Source organism: Phaseolus vulgaris, chromosome 4 (genome assembly GCF_000499845.2).
Source record: "Phaseolus vulgaris cultivar G19833 chromosome 4, P. vulgaris v2.0, whole genome shotgun sequence".
NCBI classification, from domain to species: Eukaryota; Viridiplantae; Streptophyta; class Magnoliopsida; order Fabales; family Fabaceae; genus Phaseolus; species Phaseolus vulgaris.
Window position 1 is genome coordinate 20074101 of NC_023756.2, and position 22729 is coordinate 20096829.

Here is a 22729-nt window from a genome sequence, read left to right on the forward strand (position 1 = left end):
CCACAAATCATAAGAAACTAGAGATAAAAAAAACTAATAATAGAAGGTACTTAAAAAATAATTATTTAATAAGTATTAAATTTAAATAATTTTTATTAAATAATTTTTTTGTGAATTTAAAATTTATTTGAATTTGAACAAAATTTCACTGTGACCAGGATCAGCATATACTATTCTGTGTAACAGTATGATCCTCTCTTTACCTATTTTTCATCTCTTTCTTCCTTCTTTCCTCAACCACAACCATGTGCAATGTTTCACAACTTTGTTTTTTCCCATGAAAAAGTGTCCCTATTTAAAATGCATACGTAAGTAACTTTACCATTTGTCACAAACATGTGTTCAATGAAGTACACTGTAACACTGTCTTATTCTCATGTTCATTGCATTCAACACTGCTAGACATCTTTCCTTTCCTTTCATTATTGCACGGATTCCTTTCTCTTGTTTTTCATTTTTGTTTGCGTTAAGTGTTTCTTAAATTAACCTCAGATGAGTTAAGCAAAAGAAAAAGGCACAGATTTCACATAACTTTTTAAATCTTTTTTTTTTCATGAATACGTTGAGTACAAGAGATAAATTACCTAAAAGAAAAGATCACACAATGAAGGAAATACAAAAGAAAGTGCTTAATACTAAAGGGTATATACCAAAGGCTCTTGTCTTGAAAGAACCTTCAATCTGCATAGGATCAAAGAAAAGCTTGCAATAAAACTACAAGCACTTGAAATTATTATGATTGCTGCAGTATCAACTCATTTTGCTTCCAATTATCATGCTTTTGAAACATTGAGAGGATATTGGGTAACTCAAATAGTGGGGTTGCTCCTGAATGATCCAAGAGCCTTAGCAGCACCTGCTCTCAAGATGAATTGGTGGTAGAAGGCTGCAATGGCTGCTCCAATGAATGGTCCAACCCAAAAGATCCACTGAACAAACATGAGGAACAACAATATATCAGACAAAAGTGGCATCTATTTTATCATTTCTTACTTAACATGGAAAATTATTAATTTTTTAATATTTGATCATAGTATAAAACTAGCAAGTTGTTGAATATAGAAAACAGTTACTCACTTGGTCATCCCAGGCCTTCTCTTTGTTGTATATGACAGCAGCTCCAAGACTTCTAGCAGGGTTAATACCAGTGCCAGTCACTGGGATGGTTGCCAAGTGAACCATGAACACAGCAAACCCAATTGGCAGTGGAGCCAAAACCTTCCAACACAGAACAAAAGCACAATTAGAAACTCATGATGTGGTTCAATTAAAACAAAAAATGTAGACAAAAAGTTATTCCAAACATATATGAATCGAACTTTATTATTAATATTTTATATTAGGGTCGCTATAACAGTTTCATTGCAATCTTTGATATTGTAGGAAATTGTGGATAAGTGTGTGGCTGATGCAACTTCAGCTATGGTCTGAGACTATAAAATGCTAATTAGTGTTGCACTTAAAATTGTGGTTGCAGACCCTTTTCTAAAACTTTTTAATATAAAAGGGAAAAAATGGAAATAGAAACCGATAAGCACTTGGAACAGATGGGACAAGCCCCATGTGAGGAGCATGGTTTCCTTTCTTTATTGATTTGGAGAATCTGAGAAAGTGTATGGAGGAACCTAAAGCTGATAATGACAAATGAGGATGGTGCTGGAAACTCTCACGAGATTTGCCAGCTTGGGAAAATGGCATTTAGCATGAATGACACTGTTCTGAACACTTTAATTTTAGGCCTTAAATTTCCACATCAACAAAGACACATTTGCTTCTGAGGCAAAAAATGCAGAAGGAAACTCCTGAAAGAATCCACTTTTCCAAAAAGAAGAAAGAAAACAGATAAGATTCGTGTGATAAGGCTGTGAAAATAAAATCCTCCACAGAATAATATATGGTAATGGCCTAATGGACCCATATTTGTAAAGAAATGGTAACATTTCACTTCAATAAAAAACATCATGCATTTGGAAATTTTGGAGAAAGAAAGGGATAGGTTCACCACTCTAGGATGCTTAGATCAATGGAAAATGTAACCTTTAAGTCATGAAATATGCCCACAGGAAAAGGATACCCACTTTCTTGTTTTGAGAACAAGAACTAGTAATAAAGGAAAGCCAAGCCAAGCAAGAAAAGTGGAAATTTTCAACTACATTGAATGCTGCCTGCGCAATATTTATTACAGAGGAAATCTCTAGATAAAGTAGCCAAAATAAGGATATAGATTCCAAAATGAAAAGGAAATCTAACTGGCTAACATCTTTAACTGTTTCAAGAATATTAAAAATAAAGCTTCTATAATTATTAAGGATAGTAAAAATAATAGTAAGCATACATGTTGACTGTGCCAAAACTTTTTATGCAAATGGATAGCACAGAATTGTAAACTGTATCACTTCAAACGGGAAATTGTTGACTGGCAGCAGGTACAACTTCTCAAAATTGAGTGGTATATTATTTACTAGTTGTGAAGTTCACTGAACCAGGAATACACAGTTGATGTGAATCTTGGTAACCATTTCAAGAAATACAACTAATTTTCTTCATTGCTTAAATCCCACTCTACCTAATTTTGCATAGAAAGCATAGTTCGATGCTTGAAGTTGAGATATCTAATAATGAGTAATCACTTCCACTCCACTTTTTCTTCACAAATAACCAGTCTAAAGTAATTTCAAGGAACTTTAAGCTTCTATTTAAAACCAGAAAGAACTAAGAGCGAATCCATGCTTGCTTAAAAGCAGGGCATATGACTATGACTATATGTTATGAACTTGGTATGCACTGTACCATTTAATCATTGCTTTCAGCACAACTCATGCAAACAACAATTTCCTCTATCTACGGTTAGTGTAATAAACAATGTATTTTTCAAAAGGGGAGCATAGAAGCAAAAACAAGACTACAATTCAATAAATAATTGAGCACATACCGGTACATGAGAATCTCTAGCATTCCTCTTGGGGTCGGTAGCAGAGAAGACAGTGTACACCAAAACGAAGGTTCCAATGATCTCAGCACCCAATCCAACACCTGTGCTGTACCCTTCACTGAGCTCATTGGCCCCACCACCATACCTGGTGTAGTAAGCCTTTTGGAAGGCCTTAACCAACCCAACTCCACATATGGCCCCCAAGCACTGAGCCACCATGTACATTATAGCCCTTATCAAAGACACCTTCCGAGCCAAGAAGAGTCCAAAAGTCACTGCTGGGTTTATGTGACCTCCTACATTCGATACAAAAATCACAGTTTTCAGAATATTATGTAACAAAAACATGCTACCAAATCATGCCTAGTTATTTACTTTCACCCAAGACAACATGCACAAAGCAGGCATCTTAGTTTGAACGCTAAGAAACTTGAGAGAAGGGGAATTTCTAAACAAGAAAAACCATTTGATAAGCACTCAAAACCAAAACATGCTGGCTATTTGGCTTAATGGGGGTATGCTTAGAGCAAGTTTTTTAAAAACAAAACAGTACCCAACTACGATTTTGGCCACACTGTCAAGAATTTTTGGGTTTCTGCAACTAGAATTGTGACTGCATCAGCCACACCTGTTTGCAAGTTCCTAGAATATCAAGAATTGCAACTAAGGTGTGACCATGTAACCACAGTTTAAAAGCTTGAATTAGAACTCAAAGATAGCAACTTTCCCTCTTTGGCTGCTAAGAAACCAGAAGATGAAAAGGAAAACAAAAACCATTCCAAAAACTTGTAAGGCATGATGCATAAGAAACAAACAACAAAAGAGACTAAAGTCCATGCTGGCGAATGAAAAAGGTAGGTGTGAGATTGAAAAGCGAAGAAACACCTGAGATTCCAGCAGTGCAGTAAACAAGGATGAAGATCATGCCACCGAAGGCCCAAGCAATGCCAAGAATGCCAACCCCACCACAGAGATCACCCCCAGCCTTGGCATCACTCTGGCTCTTGTAGCCAATGACAGTGAGCACTGTGATGTAAAGGAAGAGCAGTGTGGCAATGAACTCAGCAATCAAGGCCCTGTAGAAGGACCACTGTGTGAGTTCCTGAGCATCAATCAAGGGTGCTGGAGGAGGGTCATGGTAGTCCTTTGCAGAGAAGGAACCACCCTCAACATCATGCTTAGCCATTGCAATTTGCAACCACCCTTTTGACACTGATGAAGAAAAGAACCTGAAAGAGAGGCTTTGAGAAAAAGAAACAAGGTTGTGTTTGATTAGTGTGAGATGAGAAGGGGTATATATTGAGGTGATGGAGTGATGCTAGAGCATTTGATTAGAGCAATTCTACACTGAAAAACAAAACCAAATAATAATAATAATAATAGCAATAAACTTCTTGGTTTCGGTTTCACTTTCACCGACCTTGTCCCCACCGTCACTACGCCACCCCCACCACCTCCCTACCATTCATTTGTAACTTTGTGTTTCTGTGTTTCTTTTGTCATTTTGTTCTCTCTGTATTGAACATATCACACTTCACTAGTTTAAGATTGCAAAGGTTCAGTTTTCTTCTTCATCTTCCAAGTTCACCAACTTAACCTTTAAATCATTTTTTGCTTTTATTGTGAGACACAAGAAATAATTATCTTTCAAAATAAGGGTAAAACATTTAGTGGTCCTTACATATGTTTCCAAAAGGATTTCATATTATTTTTATATTTTAATAAATTAAAAATATTTTGTAAGTCTTTGTTCTTAATAGGATAGACTGACTGATGCATATGATTGTAAGATGTGAATTCTTAATTAAAAGTGATTTTTGTTGGATATATAATTAATATTATGTTACAACTACTATATACATAAGTTTTTCTTTTATTATTAGTATTAAATATAAAAAATAAAAATATGTTTTAATTTAAGAAAAATCCAAAAGCTATGTTTAAGTTTAGAGAGAGGAAAATAATACAATATTTTTTTGGAAACATATTTAATATATTTTAAGAATTTTAAAAGAGGCAAAAACTTATTTTATCATTGAAAACAATATTCACGTGTTTAAATATATTTTGAGTGAAAATAGGAATTAATAAATATTATTTTTTCCTTATAATTAGTAATTAAAAATCTTTAATAATATTTAAAAAATTTGAAATCTCACTTCACTATGTCATAGTCCACATCCACACTCCATACACGAAGTCAACACTCAATACGGATTCATTACTTCAGACGATTCGACGTTAAATCTAGTAAGAACATATTTTGTTTTATTAATATAGGATTTTGTTTATTTTATGATATAGTTTTTTTTGTAAATCTCACATTCAATACTAGTTGATAACTTATGATTTATAAGATGTAAGATTTCATGTAATTTATCAAATTTGTTTATTGACTAGCCTAATGAAATACTTGAGCTAATAGCATTGTATAAATATTTATTGTTTTATTAGTCACTCAAATATACATATATTGTTCTTATGGATAAAATTTATAAAAAGAAAGAAATAAATTTAAAATAAAATACTATAAAAATGATATTTTCAAATTCTTAATGATATAAAGTATAAAATAGCTTCAAGATAATTATTCAAAACAAAACAAAAAATATATTTTTGTCTCAATGTCTACTTAATCAAATCATTTCATAGAATAAGGATAACATAAGTTTAAGTTTAATTATTTCTAACTAGTTCTCAGGGAAATTTATCAAAATGGTGTAGTTTCTTTTGAGATTTACGTAAATGGGCAAATTCAGAAAAAATTACAGGAATGAGCATTTTTTTGTCAAAGTTGTCAATGGTGTAGGTAACATAAATTAAATTCATTAATCCGACAACTTCAGTTTAAATAAAATTGAATATAGGATTGACAACTTTAGTGGATTTTATCTCAATTAAAGTTGTTAATTCAATTGGCAAATTCACTTAATTTTATTTTTAGGGTTTAAACAAATGATAATTAATATTTTAAAAATAAAAATATATAATTAAAAAATTATTTTATAAATAATACCAAAATTTAATTTTTTATTTATTTAAGAAAATGATATATAAAGTTGAATAATTAAAATGAATATTTTTTATAATAATTTTAAATAAATTGGGTTAAAAATATTTGTTTGATAAATTAAAAATATTTAGTATTTTATAAATATTGTTAAAGTTAAAAATACACTTATAAAAATGTGATATAATTTATGTATAAATTTTTAGATTATATAATATATGAAAGTATAAATTATATAATATGTAAAAAGTAATAATATACATGTATTTATGTAAAATAAATGTATTAAAAATAAGTTAAATTATTGAATATATGTCATTAAAAGAAGATGATATTAAAATATTTGATGAGAACAACATTACAAAGGCTGACTCTACTGTCTAAATGGACAATTTCCTCTGTTGTGACCTTCATTGCGACAGTAAGAATATTTTTTGTCTTGTTCTGAATTGATTGATCCATTTCATTATGCAAACGAGTTGTAATTGGTCGTCCCGAGTTTTTACGTCGCATGTGGGGTTCTGGTATGAAATTTGGCCATGTATAAGTAGACCAATAATTCTCGTTCCGAACAGAATGGAATTCAACTTGATATGCCTTTCTAATCGTGTGGAGGTTGTAAATTGGAATAATGAATGTCGTCATTTGTAAATGACAAGAGGAACAAACGATAATAACATGACGACAGGGAAGTCGAAGAGCTTGGAAGTGGCCACAATCACACCACCAATCATTTAATCTAAATGTATATGATTGAGGTCGCCGACCATGTTGGGGGTGGCTAATTCTTGGACATCAAATTCAGAATTTTCTGCATTAAACCTTTCCACAAAACACATAGCCGAATCTTGTTGATTTTTTCTAAGTAAGGTTGTGATATCTTCTGAATAATAATGACCTGCGCGTAACATGGTGTCTATTTTGAAGACTCGTTCAACAAACCATGTTTTTGTTTTTTCGAAAGTTGCCTTAACCAAAGCGGAAATCGGCAAGGAACGAGCTCCCTTAATCACGAAGTTAATGCATTCCGCTAGATTTGTGGTCATATGATCATACATCTTTCCCCCATCATATGCTTGAGTCCATTTCTCTAATGGTATGCGATCTATCCAGGAAAATGCTTGCTTGAACTCATATCGCATAACTGGTTATTTTGCCTGTTGTTGTTTCATCTCATAAGTTGCCATAAAGAATGAAATTAGTTAAATGGTAAAATGTCGTAATTATCTGTGAAAGAAGGTAAGGAATGTCATTATCCATGTTAATCAACTGTCGTTTGAGCTCATCATTTTTGAATTTTTTGTTGAAATTCGATGCAATATGGTGTATGCAATACACAGAAACAAGGTTGTCTCCTTCCCATCCAACTTTTTCGGATTGTAATGCTGAAATTATACAGGTTCCTCTATCAGTAATCATGCACAAATTCGGCTGAGGTGTAACATATTGTCGCAATAATTGGAAGAACCAAATTAAAGCCTCCCGAGTCTCGCATTCAACAATCACAAACGCCAATGGAAATATGTTTCGATTCCCATCTTGAGCGGTTGCGGTCAACAATGTTCCACGGTATCTTCCGGTTAGAAATGTCCCATCAACTTGTACAATGAGCTTGCAAAAATTGAAATCATTGATACAAGGCTTGAAAGACCAAAACACGCGATCCAATGTGTAACAAGAATTGTCTTGAACACCATCAACCATACAAGGAGAAGCAATATACTGCACAATTGTCCCCAAATTGCTTTCTTTTACTGCTTCCAACCATCTAGGAAGATCATTGTAGGACTGTTCCCAGTTGCCAAATGCCAAAGCAAGAGCTTTCTGTTTTCCCAACCAAGCTTTTCTATACGTGATAGTATAGCAATACAAATTTTTTATTTCTGCAATTAAGCTTTTAATTGGGACGGAAGGGTTTGCTTTTACTGAAGTCAACACCATGGATGCAATATGGGTTGAATCCAAATTAACATGGTCTGCCGTAAGATTTGTTGACAAAAAACTATTTTGTGCATCAATTTTTTTTATCTCCCATTGATTTCGGATTTTACTAAAAGATGCACGTAATCTCCATTCGCACCCTCCATCATGATGTATGCACCGAGCCACATATCTGTCTCACTTTGATTCCACGGCAACAAATTTGTAACCATTGTCTATGTGGTATCGTTTTATGGCATTCAATGTCGCCTCCTTTTGATGGAGGAAGGCCCAAGCTCACCACAATATGAAAGCCAAGCTTCCAAGACCAAGACCGTCTAGCCTTCCAAAAGGAGCGTCTAGCCTCACAAGGAGCGTCTAGCCTCACAAAGGGAGCGTCTAGCCATGATGAGGAGCGTCTAGGCCAAGGCTACATGAGGAGCATCTATGAAGAGTCCTAGACCGTCTAGCTTCACCCACACAAGGGCCAAAGCTACGGTTTGGGAGAGAAGAGGCTTTGTTGCATAAAAGGCCCATTAGGGGTACTTAGTAAGATAGGTAGTGTAGAAAGAACTTTGTGAAGGAAACCTTCTAGAACCTAGGGTTGTGTGGCCGGTCATTGCATGGCACATGGCTTAGAATTTAGATTTAATTTTGGTTTTCTTTTCCTTAGAAATGTAGCTTAACATTTAAGCCCAAATAGCCTATAAATAGGAAGGCTATCTCTTTGTATTGGACAAGTTTATTTGAGTATTGTTATGCTGCCCATTTTGTGCACTAGCTATACTTCTCCTAGAAATCTAGGCTATAAACTTCACTCCCTTCACCTTTCTTCATAGAGCTGGCCGAACCTCTCTAATTCATACTCATCATGCACCTTCAAAGCCATCACAACTCCTAGAAGGGCTTTGTTTCACTCACCCATTGCTTCCGCATCCATTTTTACTACTTTGATTCAAGAAGAACACATGAAATGCCATCATTTGGTATCATGAGCTTTTGGTTCTTCAAGATGAGTAGCTTGTCTTTTTAATTTCAGTTCTTCTTTATTTCATCTTTGTCATTTCAATTCCTTACTTGTCTTGCTGTTTTTATATTTGAATTTGTTCTTGGTGTGCTTTGTGGAAGATCCAACCCAAGCACTCTTGTTCATTTGATCTTGAACAAGTTCTTGTGCAATTTGTGATAGGATTCCATACACCTTTGTGTTGCTATTTTGTTTTAGGCTTTGAGTCTTTATTGCTTTCATTATTTTGCTTCATATTATGCTTTGAGTCTTTAATTTTCTGAATCCATACATGTTGTGTCAAGTCATGTTCATCCATATTGTCATCAATTCTTAGTAGTCCTATTTTTTGGCTTGATTGTTTCTTGTTTTGGGTCTCTTTATATTGCTTTAATCTGCTGTTATTTTGATCCTTTGGTGCTTTTTATTTTTAGTTTGAGTTCATAATTGTGTCTTAGTTCATACACAATTTCCATTCTCACATTTTCCATTGTGTTAATTTTGGTTATCTTGCTGTTTTCTTCCAGTTTTCCAGATTTCCCCTGTATCACCTCTCTGTTCTGGGCTGTTTTGTTTAACAAAATTTTTCTACCCATAGGAAAATTCTGAATTTCTGGAAAATGCAAGTTTAAGGTGTTATAGAAAAGACAAAAAAAGAATGAGGTCAAAAGGAGCAACAGAAAAAAAATGATAAATCTCACAAAATCAGAGTGCGAATCTTGAGCGTTACAGCTGGCCTAACTGCACACCAAATTTGCAAAAATTATTAAAAAAAAATGGTGCATGCGTTTTAGGTGATTCCAAAGCCAAAATTTAGCTAAGATCCTGAATTTTCTTGTATCCAAATTTCAGAAACAAATTTTACAATTACAGCTCAGCATAAATCGGGGAACAAAACTGTTTTCTGGCCCACAACATTTTCCAGTGGTGCTGTTTTTTTTATTTGGTCATCTAATCTAGTGCTTTTCTTTAGGAATTCCTTTTGTGTGCCAACTTTTATTGAGTACCTTTAATTGTTTGCTTTAATTTCTTGAATCTCTTTCTAAGTTGTCATATTATAAATCCTTTTGGTGGTACTGTTTTCTTTCAATTAAATTTGTTTCTTGCTTTTATTTCTTGACCTCTCATTTTGGGTGCTGGAATTTAATTCTCTCTTGGTGCTTATGTGCATGGAAATTGACTTGGCTTAAGGTTAAACCCTTGTGAATAGGTGCTGGAAATTGGAGAATTAAAGCCAACTTTCTAAGGAGGAGTCAAGCTAAGGCCGAAACAAGCTTCTTGAAACAAACACTACAAACACCTAGAAGATCAACAATCAAGACAACAAAGAAAGTGCACTAATCAAAAAGAGGAACAACAAAGGGGGTTTTCTTATCTCCTTTACAACTTGGTTTATTGTTAATTACCTCTTTTAAATTACGTTTTAGACGGTGAGTGTGTCTTCAAGGGCTCAAAGTGTCCAAGAAGCCTCACCTAGGGCCGAATAGCATAGTAATTTTGCTTAGTAAATTGTTGCTTGTTTGAACTTGTTTTTCTTTTGTTTTGGTAGAAACGTTTTGCATGCTTAGTATTGTTTAATTTGTGTGCTAAACCGACTAGCTTTGTTGATTAGTTAGCATACATTTGTTTTCTTGCATTGAAAAAAAAAAAAAAGTTTTGATTTCTCAACTTAATTGTGTTCTAAGTAGTTTACTAAGAGGAAGTTTTGTGTGAAGACATTGAGGGATAGTTTTTGGCTAAGGCAAAGGCTTGGTACTTAAGTAGTCCTTTGTGACTCACCTCCCTTACCTGGAAGACTACCTTCTTTGACTTCCCTAAATTTTTCTCAAGGTAAAATACTTCTACACACAAAGTTTTAGTCATGTTTTCTCACTCCTCTAAATCTCTTAAAAGTGAGTTGAAATCCTTGAAATCTATTTTGAAACAACTTACTAAGGATATTCAATCAATTTCATCTAAACAATTGGAGAATGAGATCAAAACTAATGAATTGACTAAAGCAAAGAATGAGAAGTCTCCATTTTCAAAAAAATTACATTCTCATGCATCTAGCTCTAAACATCATGATTATCTTGGGGAAGAAAGTCTTAGGAAAAATGAATATCATCAACAATTCCCTAGGAGAGCTAGGAAAGAGAGACAAGAAAACCTAACCAAGCATATCTCTCACACTCAAGCTAGAGAAATTCCATGTTTAGAATACCTTGGCAATGATCAATTAGCATCTCAATGTTTCAATGAAAGATCTATGATCTTAAGGGACAAAGATGAGAATAGTAGCCAAGAAAAAGAAGCTAGTGAGAGTGAAGAAAATGTAAAAATAGAAAAGCAAGAGAAAACCCTTGGGAAACAAAAGGTGTGGGAGAAAAGTGTTCCTTCCCACAAGGTCATTCAACAAGAAGGAAAAGTTGAAAATACATTTGAAAATATACCTCTTGTTGAACAACCTAGCCTTACCTTTTGTAAAGGAACACTTGCAAGTCTAGAAAAAAAAGAAGAATCCTTAAAAAAGGCTTGCATAGATAAAAATATAGTAGATTATTTTACATACATGCCAAGATATCACCAAGTGAAGGTCAAGTCATCTATAGGCATCTACAAAGACAATTTTTTATGTGAAGTAGTGCCTAAAGAAACCTGTCATGTCTTATTGAGACAACCTTTGCAAAGAATTGAAATTTCCATGAACAAAGGTTGTATCAACGAGACTACCTTCACACATAAAAGAGAAATTCTTCATGAAGGAGAACTCATGGGTCAAATTAGAGTTGATAAAACTCTAGAGCTTTTAAAAGGAAAATTATTGTCACCCATGAGAAAAGATGTTCAAAGACATTACCCTAGATACATTCCATGTTTTAAAAATACATCTAAGGCGATGTCTCATGAACTCTATACTCCTTCACCTTTTGCAAATAATCCTTGGGAAGACATAAGCCTAAATTTCATATTAGATCTTCCTAGGACAACAAAAGGGTTTGATTCCATTTTCATGGACATGGATAAACTCTTCTTAAGAAAAGTGACAAGCCTCCATGATTTATTTTCAAAAATAAGGGATAGAGCTCCAAAATTTGCAAACATAGCTCTCCCTTCTATGCTTCACGAAATCATGAGGGACACCCACAATTCTTGGGATAAGAATCCTTTTCCTTTTATGCATGCATACAATGGAGTAGTCCACAAGATTACTCATATCTCTCCATTTGAAGTTGTATGTGAACATAGTCCTCTTGCCTTTTTAAAGTTGTCACCATTTCCTAAAGGGATTATGCCTAAGGAAAAAGTAACTACTTTTGGAAATTTTAGAAAACATAAGAGGATTAGAAGGCACCTACAACCATCAAAAGGGAAGCATTGTGAGAAGTTGACCAAAACAAGAGAAAAACAAAGATGGCAACTTCACACAATTAATTGTTCTCCAAATACTCACTCTAACTCCTTTGCTTTGTTTCAAGATTCTCATAGGTTGATATTTGATCCGGGAGGACACACCTTGACGAAGCAAGAGGCTGCTATCCGAGATCAAGTTAGCAAATCTGAGGATAGATCTTTTCCCGAAGGAGGAGATGATGGACACCATCCAGCCACAACAAGCCCCCTCAAAAGCAAAAGCTTTGGATTTGAGGACAAATCCTTTTCAAGAGGGAGGGGATGATGGAGGAAGGCCCAAGCTCACCACAATATGAAAGCCAAGCTTCCAAGACCAAGACCGTCTAGCCTTCCAAAAGGAGCGTCTAGCCTCACAAGGAGCGTCTAGCCTCACAAAGGGAGCGTCTAGCCATGATGAGGAGCGTCTAGGCCAAGGCTACATGAGGAGCATCTATGAAGAGTCCTAGACCGTCTAGCTTCACCCACACAAGGGCCAAAGCTACGGTTTGGGAGAGAAGAGGCTTTGTTGCATAAAAGGCCCATTAGGGGTACTTAGTAAGATAGGTAGTGTAGAAAGAACTTTGTGAAGGAAACCTTCTAGAACCTAGGGTTGTGTGGCCGGTCATTGCATGGCACATGGCTTAGAATTTAGATTTAATTTTGGTTTTCTTTTCCTTAGAAATGTAGCTTAACATTTAAGCCCAAATAGCCTATAAATAGGAAGGCTATCTCTTTGTATTGGACAAGTTTATTTGAGTATTGTTATGCTGCCCATTTTGTGCACTAGCTATACTTCTCCTAGAAATCTAGGCTATAAACTTCACTCCCTTCACCTTTCTTCATAGAGCTGGCCGAACCTCTCTAATTCATACTCATCATGCACCTTCAAAGCCATCACAACTCCTAGGAGGGCTTTGTTTCACTCACCCATTGCTTCCGCATCCATTTTTACTACTTTGATTCAAGAAGAACACATGAAATGCCATCACCTTTGACATGAAAGACATGTGTTCATTGAGGTCGCAGTCAATGTTATGTCCGGATTGACTGCCAGACGGAATATATTGTGAAGATCTATTGAACTGATCTTCATCATCCAAATCAAAGTCGTAGTTATCTCCATCTTCAGTTATGTCGTCCACGATGTCTCTAATTATTGGTTCTTCATGCCGGCTTAGTGATGTTCCACTGACATTCCACGTGCCCATCTGCATTTTTAAAAAACATGATAAAGAAGAATGTTACGGAAAATTTACATTACCTTTACAACTTTCTTTGAACTTTATACTAGAAGGAGAAAATAATATATCTCACAAACCTTGTTCTCAATTGTTTTTTTACTTGGATGCAGGAATTAAGACAAGAAAAAATGTAGAACAAAGAAGGAGTGCAAGGCTACAGAGCTGCATTGTTATTCCATTATATAACAAATGTTCTTTTTTAGTACAATATAATTTTAACATACTTTTTGAAATTTTTGTTCATAAGTCAAGTCCTCAGGTACTTGTGTGACAGAAAGCCATCACTCCATGCTACACTTTGTTTATTTATTTTTTCCAATTTCATAACAAAGAAGTTGACTTCACTATTGACAACTTTGGAAGAAGTTGCATTCACCATTGGCAACTTTAGAAGAAGTTGCATTCACCATAACTTATATTGAAAGTTGCCTTCATGGTTGACAACTTTGCATAGACACTAAATGAAAAAAGTTCACACACCATTGGCAACTTCAATTGCAATTTCGTGCATCACCAAGCAATGCTTTATTTTCTCTCCAGTTTTACGTTCACATGGCTATAGTTTTCATGGCAGAGATTCTTTTTTCATGGCAAAGATTCTTTTTGGAAATGAAGTTTGAATTCAAACTTTCATTTATTCAAACTCACAAGCAACTATATTTAATAGAGTCTGTCTCCTATGCAAAACACTCTCCAGCTTTGCCATTGTTCCAAAGTGCTTAAGGTGGCATTCAATCACAAAGGTAAGTTCTCTCTAATATTTTAATTATTTAATTAATAGTAGTAACAAACACATGCTAATAAAGATTATCAGTATATTTTAGCTCTCATAAATTGTTTTTGTATTTTCTGTGGATGGATTTGTATGTATTTTTGTATTACATGGTGACATTACTCATGAACCCTTCTTCATTCCAGAAGAAAATTATATATTGGTTTTGACTAAAATTTAGTTCTATATATATAAGGGGGAATTACATGTAAAAGAATTTAGTTATAATAATTTAGTTCTAATGTACTAATATTTTTAAATTTGTAAACAAAGTTAACTACTTAAAATCTGTTTTAAAAACATTAACAAAATTCAACTAATATTTTTTATTTTCATACAATGTCTTCCATTATAGCTGATGATTAAGTTTAAAGAATAGAGAATGAGTATGAGTATTTTATAAATAGTAAGGAGTAGAATTAGAATCTCTGACGATGGAACAGAGACAAACATAAATAATGAATTGTTCTCCATTTAATGGGATATAGGCAATGGGCAGAAGAGACCTAGTTCTTGACCTAACACAGAAAAGGCCAAAGTGTAAGGTGGTCACATATTATCCATGCAGAAACTTTAATTTTGAATATTAAAATGAATATAGTTGAATGAATGATATCAGAAAAGACACACATGTAATATATGTTATATTTTAATACTTTTATTTGAATACTTCTATTTTAATACTTATATTTTGTTAAAGGAATTTAAAAATGATAGTTTAAAACATGAAATTTAATCAGTATCAACTTATAAAAAAGGCAAGTTAATATAATTAATTGATATCAAATCCCTCTGTCAATTTTTTTCTCCTTCGGGCCTGTAATGGAAAAAAACCGTCTAACAATTCAAACATTGACTAACAATTGTAAAAAGATATTTTTATTTTATTTTTCTTATATTTTTATTGTTCGTACATAATTTATTACTTTCAGTAAATTTTTTTATAATATGTTATATTCAGTACTCTTTAATTAGTATAAGTAAATATCTTTTTCTTATCTTTAATTAGAATTTTATGGCATCTCATCGTCTTCCCGCGAATATGTTTGTATTGCGACTCCAAGAGAAACATGTTACTAAATATGTATGGGAAGGTAATGAAAGACTATTGAGACCCAGAAGACATGCAAGTTGGGTACTAAAGCATGAGGATATACTTGACCAACGAGTCAAACAGTTAATTGATCATTCTGGTTTTGGACATTTGTTAAAATTTAAGCACATTGACTTCAACCACGTACTAATTACAACATTAGTGGAAAGATGGAGAATAGAGACTCATACCTTTCACTTTCCTCTCGGTGAAACAACTATTACTTTGGAAGATGTGGAATTAATATTAGGTTTACCTATTGATGGGCAGGTTGTCACCGGGATTACTAGTGGTGATTTAGTATCTTTCTATGAGCAGCTGCTCGGATTTATACCACCCTCAACAACGGTAAAAGGAAATGCAATTAAGTTGTCTTGGCTTAACAACACTTTTCAGGAACTGCCACATAATGCAACCGATGATGTTATTGCTCAACATGCTCGAGCCCACATATTAACACTTATTGGGAGTTTATTGATGCCTGATTCTTCAGGTAGTAAGGTACATTTAATGTATCTATTATTGTTGGCTGACTTGAACAACGTCAAGAATTATAGTTGGGGGTCAGTTGTATTGGCTTCTCTGTATCATGCGCTCGATCAAAAATAGAATTTAATCAAAATAATATTGGAGGTTGCACGCTGCTTTTACAGTGTTGGGCATGGGAACGCCTAACATGCATTTCTCCACAACTTCAACCATTGACCGATGAAGAAGTTCAACAAGGAGTTGGTTTCCCACTCGGGAAAAGGTATGCTATTTTTGTATTAATTTTCAAGATAAGAAAACAAAGTTCTTAATATTCCTTTGCTTACGTTAGGTGGACTCGGAGGATGCATAGGACGCACATAGGAGAAACCACTGTTCCACAAATATGAGCAATGTTTGATGGCATTAAAGCTAAAGAGATTGTGACCAATATATAAACTGACATATCATTTTAACTGAATATTTCATATTACTGATGTTTCAAACATTTATTTACAGTTTCTTTGGACTCCATATCAAGTGGATTATGTTAGGCGCTTGATCACTATTGAGGTTTCCCCAACTGCACGGGTTGTAGTTCCTCTCATATGTTTTGCAACTGTTGAATTTCATCAGGTTGATAGGGTTATGCGTCAATTTGGATTTCGACAAAGTATTCCAAGTGACCCATTCAACCTTGATCAACTTCATAAAGAGGATATGAGAGGACGAACTGATCGATACTGGCCACAATATCATTCGCATGGATAGCTATGTGGAATGACTGTCATAATCATCTAATTCACGAAAATCAGTTTAACAGAAATGGCCATTTGCATGACAACTCAACATACATGCAATGGTACATCAACCATACTATTCGCTACATCACGCCTATACAGTCATCGTCCGATGACGACGTAAGTTCAATTACAAAATTATTTATTATTCTTCATTCACTCATCCAAAATTAACACATATTTTCAAAACAGTATGATATGCCACAAGAGACTACACAACCTCACTATCAACATGATGTCGGGTCTTCTTCTCTAGTTCAATCATTTGAACAACAATCTTTTCGTCCACCAGGTGTTCAACCGACTCAGTTGTTCGGATATAGGGATCAATCTTGTTGAACCAAGTGGTGTTCAAGCTTTGAAGAATCCAAACCCTTTGAAGGATGTTGAAGCCTTGGCTGTGCTGGTTTAGCTTAGTTCTGGGGTAGTTTGAATGTTGTAATCCACCCTTTGTTTAAATCTAAAGCATAGGCATTCTCAATCTTTGTGAAAGTAAAATGTTTTCAAACTAAGTTAAAACAATCGATTGTTTTGTCGAAACAACTGATTGTTTATACTTAGGTGTTTTGAGAAAAAGATTGAAAATTGTTTTTAAAATGGTTGAACTGTTAAGAACCAAAACAACCGATTGATTCGAGGAAACAACCGATTGTTTGTTTTGGGACCATAACAGAAAAACTGTTTTATCTTTGACTGAGCTTTAAATGTTTTAACTGCTTACGCTCCAGTCATTAAATGTTTTGACCAATCTTTTAATGCAATTTAAGAGTTTGTTAAGATTTGATAACAAATTACATCTTTGAATAAATTCAGAAAAACAGATTTGACAATTAATCTTTGACAAGTTTTTGCTAAGAGTTTTTGAGTTTTTCAAAGAGCTGAGATTGCTAAGAGTTTGTGATTGATCAAAGTTTGTGGAATAGGATTCTGCTTGTATTGATTTCAGATTATCTTCTGTAACAACTGTAATCCTTGTACTCTGTGAAACAAGTTTCGTTTTTGTGTTTGCTAAGATTGGTTGTGTGTTCTTGAGGGGATCAAGATCAACAATCTTGGTGTAGGTGTGTTGACCAAGGAGAGTGTGTTTCTTGAGGTGTTCAAGGTCATTCTCTTGGTTGTTGTGTAAGTGATCAAGGTGTGATTGCTTAGTGGATTTCCTCAGGGTTTCTGAGAAGACTGGATGTAGCTCTGGATTTGGAGTGAACCAGTATAAACATCTGTGTACAATCTCTCTATCTCTAACTCTTTAAATTCAGTTTTATTTGTTGTTTGCTGGTATAAACAACCGATTGTTTCTGTGAAACAACCGATTGTTTTTCTGGTTGTGATGTTTTTGTTTGCTGTTTTTGGTCAACTGAATTTCTTATCAATAGTTTCCCGAGATAAATTCATTCTTGTTTTAAAAGTTTACGAAAATTCTCTTTAAACAATTCATCCCCCCCCCCCTCTAGTTTAAAGCCATCCATTCTAACAAATCTCACATGTCATTCCAATCATCATTCCATCAACCACCTTTCAACTACTCAACATTTCCATCTCAACAACAATTTTTTGTTGGCCTGTCAAATCCCTTTGCAACCTCTACCATGACTCCCCCATCTGCCTACAATCCAATGTCATTTATGCAGTATTATCGACCAACAATGCCTTCACAAGTTTCTGCAAATCATAGTGATGATAATGAAATTGAAGGCACTGACGATGACATTCCACCTCCGCCCCCTCCTACCCTTCCATCCAAACAACAGCCACAAGGACAACCATGAAGACAACGAAGAAGACCGCCATGTGGCACAACTCCTCATAGATGACAACTTTTCATATTTCTATTTTCTAATCATGTATAATATCATTTTATAAATATTGTTTAAACGCTACCCTTTTTATTTATAATTGTATCAACTATAAACGTTATTTCACGAACATAATTTCAATTTTTTAAAAACAACAAAATATTTTTAATTTTAATAATATTTAAAAAGTACTAAATATTTTACATTTATTACACAATCTATTTTAAATCTAACTTAATTTTAGGTAACTTTATTTCTTGTGAAAACAAAATTTAGTTTAATTTTTTAATATTAATTATCTATAAAAATACAAATTTTCTCAATATTCTTATTCTTATTCACTTCATGTAATTTTAAATAATTTTAAAATTATTATTATATAGATATTTTAATTTTAAAAATTATTAATTATTTCAAAAAATCAACTAAACTTGTCAACAAAATTGGAAATTTCAATTGAGATAAAATATACCTAAGTTGTCAATCTAATGTACAATTTTATTTAAACTAAAATTGTCAATCCGGTTGGAAACTCTAATTAAAAGAAGAAAAGTAGGGGAATTAATGAATTTAATTGATATTGATTACACCATTAGCAACTTTGACTAAGAATTGCCCATTCTTGTAATTTTTTCTACTTTTGCCCATTCATTTAAATCTAAAAAAAAAGTGCACCATTTTGGTAAAAAAACCTAGTTCTCACTTACCTCTAAGATGTTTAACGTATAATGTTTAACCTATAAGGGAATTCAAGCAAAAATAAAACATTGATAGAGAATGAAAAACATATCTCACACATGTTATAAACACAAATAAAAGACAAGAGTAAAACTAAACACAAATAAATGTCACACATACTTATTATAAACTCATTCAATTGACTTAAATGCATTAACACACTTATCTGTAAATGTATGTGTTGCCATCACATAAAACATTCGCTTATGAAGTACACTAGGAGTACATGAACCAAATCATATTAAAAGAATACCCTCTTAATCTACTCTCTAATGGAATGAAATCTAATTATAGCTAGTTAGGGATAGTATAGTTGTCCATGGTTGCCCCTAATCACACTCATAAACTAGATATTTCCTACTGGAAAATCCCTTAGGCCAAGACAACATAGAAGACCATGGAGACCCTCCTATATAGACTCATATCCCCCCTCAAGAAAATTTGAATAAAACATTTATACCAAATATGCATATTACCTGTTGTATACCTTAATGTTTATCTTAAGTGGTCAAGCATAACTTGGATTTTCACACTAATAAGCCGCAACTTAGACTTATCAAATGAATAAACATAACTTAGATATTTACATCGCTTGGTCACTCATTAAACTTCTCACAACACATAAAAAATAAGAACTTACATTTATATAATTCACATGCACCTTCAAACAAATTATAATAACACATAATACAACATCTAATAACTCATGACACATGTTAGCTCATCAACACAAATAAAACAAATATTAGCATAGCACAACAGATCATCACAAATCTCAATATATACATTTTCATACATATACAATAGTCAATAATACTCTTTCACTATTAGCTTTTATTATTGATAAGGACCTCAATCTAGTAGCTTCTCTACCAGATTTTGTGTGTGTGTGATGGTTGTTATAAGCGGGGAGAGCAAGAAAAGAAGATTCCAGATGTTTCTCATTGAAGGCTATCTTCTATGGATTTTTCTAACACCTTCTATTCTCTCAATTGGATTACAATTCACTCAATGGTGTTTTCCTCTCAATCACTGACTGCTAGGGTTATGCCTCAATCATCATATTTAACCTAATTTATGGGAAACTTACTTATGGATGGTAAACCATAAGTATTACCTACACAATTACATTTTCCATGAAAAAAAATTCATCACAAATTTACCTATGCATAGATTACATACAAAATTTATTTCATTAATAATCCCTATGTAACCAATGAATTTGTTTTGTTTCCTATGGATTTGTTTTTAAATAAATGTAATTTTGTTTTGTAATGTTACATTCTCTCTACTCACGTGTTCAGTTCATTATTTTTTTCTATAGTAAAACATAAAATCATTATTTATTCTCATTTCTCATCAGTTTCTTTTTTTTTCATTTCTAAAGGAAAAAAGAAAGTAAAACACAAGCTCATTACTTCTACCAATTTCTCACTATTTTTTTACCCATTTTAGAGTGAAATTTAGTTTCCCGGTATAGTATTTTTTATACATGAACTTGTATTATTTCTCATGCAAAAAGAATAATTTTTATCTGCAAAGAAAAGAAAGATTGCTTGAATATAAGAATTTGAATAGTTATATTTTATCTTTATTTTTAAGTTATGGCTTTTTTTTGTTTTAGTGACAATGATAATATACATATATATATATTAATAAATATATATATATATATATATATAAATATGTGTGTATATATATTAATTTTGAGTATATCATTTGTACTTCCTGTAACACCCCATAATTTACATGTAACTATTACAATAAAAGTTCTACCAGTTTCTATACAAACTTGGAGTTTTTCAAAACATTCCATATACATTATTGGGATTTATAGAAATAAAAATATTTACATATCCATAGCTCAAAATAAAACTCTGAAACCTCTAAGGCTCTCCTGCACCTGTATGGTCATCTGCTCGTGTACATAGTACAGTCATCGCAGTTCAAACACAGCAAGAAAAGCAAGGGTAAGCTAATGCAAAGAAAATCCATAACATAATTCTTGGAAATAGAACCAATTTAGACTAATAATTTATAAACATTTCTTTAAATGATTTCATGTAAAATTTCATTACCAATTCCATCATTCATATAGATCATACATGGATCTATTTTCAATCACAATCATTGGATTTCATTTCAATCCCACTTCGCCTTCCGGAAGACTCATTAAGTATGTCCCTACCAGAGACTAACATCAGGGTAAGTTCAAACATCCAATACCGAGTGTCTACAGTTGGACCCGGTGTGTATAAACTCCTTCTCAGCTTCTCACCACCTAATATCTTAGTCTATCAAAATATAATATTTATAAAGCTTAAATAATATATAAACAAACACACAATATATAAACAAATAACACCCCTGCAAGAGAAATTCAATATTGGGATCACTCCCTTCCGCATTCAGATCTTCTATCCTAGGGTGCTATTAAAAATTAAATTTAGCTTCTCTTACCTTAATTGTTTGCTTTCCAAGCAACTTCTAGAATTTTATTTCCCAAGTCTGGATAAGCTTCAAGATTTATGGACCTAATGTATGTTATCCAAACAGAGCAAAAATTCAGTATATAGTAGAATAAGTTGAGAGGATTAAACTTCTCAACTGACCCTACGAAGATTGATGACTAAATCCTAAGGAAAAACAGAGAACAAAGGATCTCTAGAGTAAAAAAGAACTTACTTTGTTTGAAAATCTGATCAGGTAGAAATGTTCCTTAACTTCTCAGCTACACCATGGTATGATCAAATTCTAAAATAGATGAGGTATGGAGTGAGAAATTTAGAGAGAAGGTAGAAGGGAGAGATGGAGGGAGAAAGAAGAAAGAAAAGAATGGTGCGTGCAGGGGGGTGGGGTTCTGTTTCTTAAAAAAATAAAAGGCATTGTTACATTATCTCCAACTACAAAAAATTTTGTCCTCGAAAATGAACTTACCAAGAAAGAGATTAGGGTATGATGCTCGTATCTCCTCTTCAATTTCCCAAGTGGAATCTCCAGAGATGAGATCCCACAATACTTTCACCATGGGAATACTTCTTCCACGAAGTTGTTTCACTTGTGAATCTAAAATTCTGATTGGCTTCACTTCAAATGACAGATTTTCTTTCACCTGGATGGATTCAGACTCTAGAATGTGGCTAGGATCAGGTACATACTTTCTTAGTTGGGATACATGGAAAATATTGTGAATGTTAGCTAAAAGAGGAGGCAAAGCAATTTCATAAGCCACAGGGCCTATTTTCCTGAGAATTTGATAAGGTCCTATGAACTTAGGTGTCAATTTCTTGGATTTGAGTGCTCTTCCTACACCAGCGAATGGTGTAACTCTCAAAAAGACATGCTCATCCGCAGAGAATTCTAAAGGTCTTCTTCTTTGATCTGCATAAGATTTTTTCCTACTGAGAGATGTTTTCAATCTTTCCTGAATCATTTTTACTTTCTCATTGGTTTGTTGTATTAATTCTGGTCCAATTAATACACTCTCACCATCTTGAAACCAGCACAGAGGTGTCCTGCACTTTCTTCCGTACAATGCCTCAAAAGGAGTCATTCCTATGCTAGCTTGGTAACTGTTATTGTAA

The 22729-nt window shown here is 33.5% G+C and overlaps 3 protein-coding genes across 3 annotated transcripts; 1 reads left to right on the forward strand and 2 right to left on the reverse strand.

Annotated features, from left to right (window-relative positions):
* Positions 1 to 521: 521 nt before the first annotated feature.
* LOC137837413 (aquaporin PIP2-1-like) lies at positions 522 to 4585 on the reverse strand. The gene is made up of 4 exons (XM_068646395.1): positions 3818 to 4585; positions 2933 to 3228; positions 1078 to 1218; positions 522 to 929 (listed from the first exon to the last, which is right to left on the reverse strand). The coding sequence occupies exons 1-4, from the start codon at positions 4116 to 4118 to the stop codon at positions 810 to 812; spliced, it is 858 nt and encodes a 285-aa protein (XP_068502496.1). The 5' UTR covers positions 4119 to 4585; the 3' UTR covers positions 522 to 809.
* Positions 4586 to 7115: 2530 nt separating this feature from the next.
* LOC137838442 (uncharacterized) lies at positions 7116 to 7883 on the reverse strand. The gene has a single exon (XM_068647687.1). It carries the CDS (start codon positions 7881 to 7883, stop codon positions 7116 to 7118), a length of 768 nt encoding a protein of 255 aa, XP_068503788.1.
* Positions 7884 to 15295: 7412 nt separating this feature from the next.
* On the forward strand, positions 15296 to 16585 carry LOC137838443 (protein MAIN-LIKE 1-like). Its single transcript, XM_068647688.1, has 2 exons — positions 15296 to 15847; positions 16334 to 16585. The coding sequence occupies exons 1-2, from the start codon at positions 15296 to 15298 to the stop codon at positions 16583 to 16585; spliced, it is 804 nt and encodes a 267-aa protein (XP_068503789.1).
* The last annotated feature ends 6144 nt before the right edge of the window (positions 16586 to 22729 follow it).